This window comes from Alexandromys fortis, unplaced genomic scaffold (assembly GCF_014885135.2).
Source record: "Alexandromys fortis isolate MF-2015 unplaced genomic scaffold, M_Fortis_MF-2015_v1.1 scaffold_45, whole genome shotgun sequence".
NCBI lineage: Eukaryota > Metazoa > Chordata > Mammalia > Rodentia > Cricetidae > Alexandromys > Alexandromys fortis.
Window position 1 is genome coordinate 5,356,301 of NW_026067926.1, and position 3,822 is coordinate 5,360,122.

Genomic DNA, 3,822 nt, shown 5'->3' on the forward strand with positions numbered 1-3,822 from the left:
CCATGAAGAAGCTGTGTGTGACCTGTGACTGTACTTGGATTTAAATCTTTCCCAGATACACCTCACAGAAGCCCCACCCAATCCTGTTAATATTGCTATGCACGTTTATGCCACTAGTTGTTGCAGATTGTGGATCAGTAATAAATACATCAATCACGAATACAACTGTTAATTGATTCCCTATTAGACAGTAAATCTTGGGAGCAAGGCCAGGGACCTCTGTGTTCGCCAAGACTGAAGTCTCGGAACCCAACTAGCTGGACAGCAGGAAACACAGGACAGACCCTCGCATGAAGTAACGAGCTTTTCAATAAAGAGTTGCCTCCTGGACTGAAATCTCAAGGTCCAAATCAGGAGTACCAGGAGAGAGAGTACGAGCAAGGAACTCAGGACCGCGAGGGGGGCACCCACACACTGAGACAATGGGGATGTCCTATCGAGAACTCACCAAGGCCAGCTGGCCTGGGTCTGAAAAAGCCTGGGTTAAAACAGGTCTCGCTGAACATAGCAGACAATGAGGACTACTGAGACCACAAGAACAATGGCAATGGGTTTTTGATCCTACTGCACCTATTGGTTTCGTGGGAGCCTAGGCAGTTTGGATGCTCACCTTACTAGACCTGGATGGAGGTGGGTGGTCCTTGGACTTCCCACAGGGCAGGGAACCCTGATTGCTCTTTGGGCTGACGAGGGAGGGGGACTTGATTGGGGGAGGGGGAGGGAAAGGGGAGGCGGCAGTGGGGAAGAGACAGAAATCTTTAATTAATTAATAAAGAAATAAATTAAAGAAAAAAAGAAACTCCAGATCATTTTATATAGGGAATTCAGGTTACAGAAAGTATTAAATAATCCTACTTTTAATAAAGTGATTTATTACTTATTTTTTTAAAAAAAAAGAGTTGCCTCTACTACTACTTCATGGTGTTGATAGCCTTGGCAATTCTTGTTCTCTAATGGATGGATTCTCTTTAGGGTCAAGTGAAGCTGGAAAGCATAGAATGCAGGAAAGTTGAGAATTTTATGTCCCACTGGGGCCAGCGGCATCATCTATTTCTCCCAGCAAACTTCCTTTTCTTCTGGTATTCCTTTGGGGTCTCCTTCCTTCTTGCCAACCTCACCAACTGTGGGACCAAAGTGGTGATCTAGGAGGCGTTCTCTCAGCTCTTGCATGAATACACATGCCATTTAAGCAGATGCTATTATATTGGCCACTGTGATTGGTTCAAGGTTGGTCACATGACCCAGATCTATCCAATCAGAGTCGAATCTGGAATTTGCATGTACAGAGCAACTTTCTAGTTGAGTACAAAGTGCAACAAAGAGCTGAAGAGAATGCTGTGTGGGATAAACCTGCTGAAAAAAAAATGGTGCACAATAAGGAAATTGAGGTGAAATCAAATGAGTTTTAGATCTTCACAATGCATGATCCTGTAGCCAGCCTGGACTACAGCGAGGCCCTGTCTCAAATACAATAGCAAAGATCTGCCCACTGGGTTTTGGTTGAGTGAAATCACTCCAACCCCTTTGAAAACAGCTTTGAGTTGCGTGTTGTCTCTAGCAACTGAATAAGCTGTGTACTGTGGTTTGAGTGTGAGAAGTCCCCCATAGACTCAGGTGTTCAGCTCCTGGTACTTGCCAGGGGCAGGCCCTGAGGTTCTCAGCCGAGCTCAATTTCCAGTCCTCTAAATGCTTCGTGACTACATGTGCAATGTGACTTGAAGCCACTCCATCCCCCCCAGGATGGGCTGCAGCGCCATTAACTGTAAACCAGATGAGCCTTTCCGCCCTACCGCGGCAACTTGTTGGGTATTTGTCCACAACAACCTGAAAAGTAACTCAGGGCCCCAAAATTACACAGGATGGGCTGTGAAATCAACAGAGAAATTGCTGCGGTTTTATGTTGCCCCGAGGTCCATGTGTTAAAGCCTCAGTCACCAGACCATGGTGCTAAAAGGATAGAAGGAACCATTAGAGAATGGGGCCCAATGGGAAGTTAGGTCCTTAGGGACTGCCCTTAAATATTGGGACCCCAGGCTCTTCTTTCTGCTCCCTAGCCACCATGAGGTGAGCAGGCCTTCATCAGGAACCCCAGCATGTACTGAGCCATCACGGGTTCAAATCAACAGGTCTAATAAACTCTGTACTGGAACTTCTAAACCGCGAGCCACAGTTTTTCCTTTATAAAGATAATTATCTCTGGTCTTTTGTCATGATAGCAAACATCTAATTAATGCATGTCTGACATACGGAATTGAGTAGGAGAGAAGGCATAGCAAGAACCAAATAAATATTTAATAACTGTAAAGAGGAAACCACACAGACTTTTTTGTTTGTTTGCTTTGTAGTCTTCAGTATGTGCTTGGTTTGTTTGTTTGTCAAGAAATGGCTTGACAGGGCAAATTCTTTTAAAAACAATATAAACATATCAAGTACAAATATGCCGACGATCAAGGCACTCCGCAACTAGGCCTTGAGACTAAAGGACTCCTAGCTGCAAGGTTAAGACTGTTTTCAAGTCAGCCCACAATCCCCAGATGTTGCTGCTCTTTCTGATAGAAAAGCAATACAGGCAGGAGAGCTGACTCTCTTTGGGTTATTTCTTTTACCTCTTCTTTCAAATGACTGGAGAAAATGTTCTTCTTCATCCTCCCCCCTCCCAATAAAATGAAACTAAACTTCAAAAACAAGCGACCTTACCCCAAATGGAACCTAGGACTCAACCCAGTGGCCCTGGTGGTCAAGCTTCCCAGTTCTAGAAGCCTGGGACTCTGCTAAGGTCAAGACTGCACACTGGGGATTGGGAAGGGCTGGGGAGGGCTGGGGAGATGGCTCCAGCCACTGCAGTTTAGACACAGTGAGTGGTGAAGCAGAGCAAGCATCCAGCCCTCTCTCTGAGCTATGACCCAAGCAGAGAGGCGAAGAGCTTTCCCAGCATGCTTAGGAAGCAATCTCTGGTTCCATACGGCCTATCATTCCTGGTAGAGCCCCTCAAAGTCTGCAGACTTCATAGCCAGCTGACAGTTGGTGTTGGCATGCTGCTGTGTCAGGGGCCTGTTGTGTGAAAAGACAAAATGGTTAGTTTAGGAGCAACACCAAGAATGGCCCAGCACGTGTGCCGCACTCTTGACTGGTATGTTCTATGAACTCTTGTCATAGACGGTAAGAAAGCCGAACCCCTGTCCAAGCTGACTGACACCTTACGAAAGTCTAGCTAATGGTGTGTCTTTGGGGAGAATGAGGAAGAGCACTAGGGAAAGACTTCACTTGGGAGAACGGGTCTCTTGGGCTCGTTTGCACGCTCATGATCTCTCACCGGTGCCCTCCCCCGAACATATATTTGTACCTGGAGCTGTATCAGTTACGGCCATGTGGAGGCAAACCCACAGGCTAAGGATGGCAGCAAAGAAAGGCAGAAGGCACTCGGTATGTTGGTGACACCATACAGTGGTTGTACCAGCCCTCCTGGGCTGTCTCCATCTCTTGGTTATCCAATAAAAACAAAATCTTGTTTGAGTTAGTATCTATCTACCTCAGGCTATTTTGTTTGTAATTACTTGCCACCAAAAGCATTTCTACCTGGCAATAAAAAAGCCAAAGCAAACAAATAAAAAACAAGGAACCTTTGCTCTGCTCTTCTTGCTTTTTGTAAGCAAGTGTGTGAAGAAGCACTGGGCAGTGTGACAGGCTCTGCAATCCCAGCTGTTTGGGAAGCTAGGGCAGGAAGGATGTTGCAGTTTCAAGGCCAGCCTGAGCTACAGAGTGAGTTTAAGGCCAGCCTGATCAACTTCATGAGAGCTTATGTCAAAATTTAAGGATGAATAT

The 3,822-nt window shown here is 45.9% G+C and overlaps 1 protein-coding gene across 2 annotated transcripts in view; it reads right to left on the reverse strand.

Annotated features, from left to right (window-relative positions):
* Positions 1–2,270: 2,270 nt before the first annotated feature.
* The window catches only part of Ldaf1 (lipid droplet assembly factor 1), an 18,738-nt gene continuing 17,186 nt past the window's right edge, over positions 2,271–3,822 (reverse strand). For both annotated transcript variants that reach the window (XM_050143320.1, XM_050143321.1), the window contains one exon: positions 2,271–3,051. In XM_050143320.1, the coding sequence (XP_049999277.1) occupies positions 2,970–3,051 (82 nt within the window). In that variant the 3' untranslated portion in view covers positions 2,271–2,969. The remainder of the gene's footprint in view (positions 3,052–3,822) is intronic.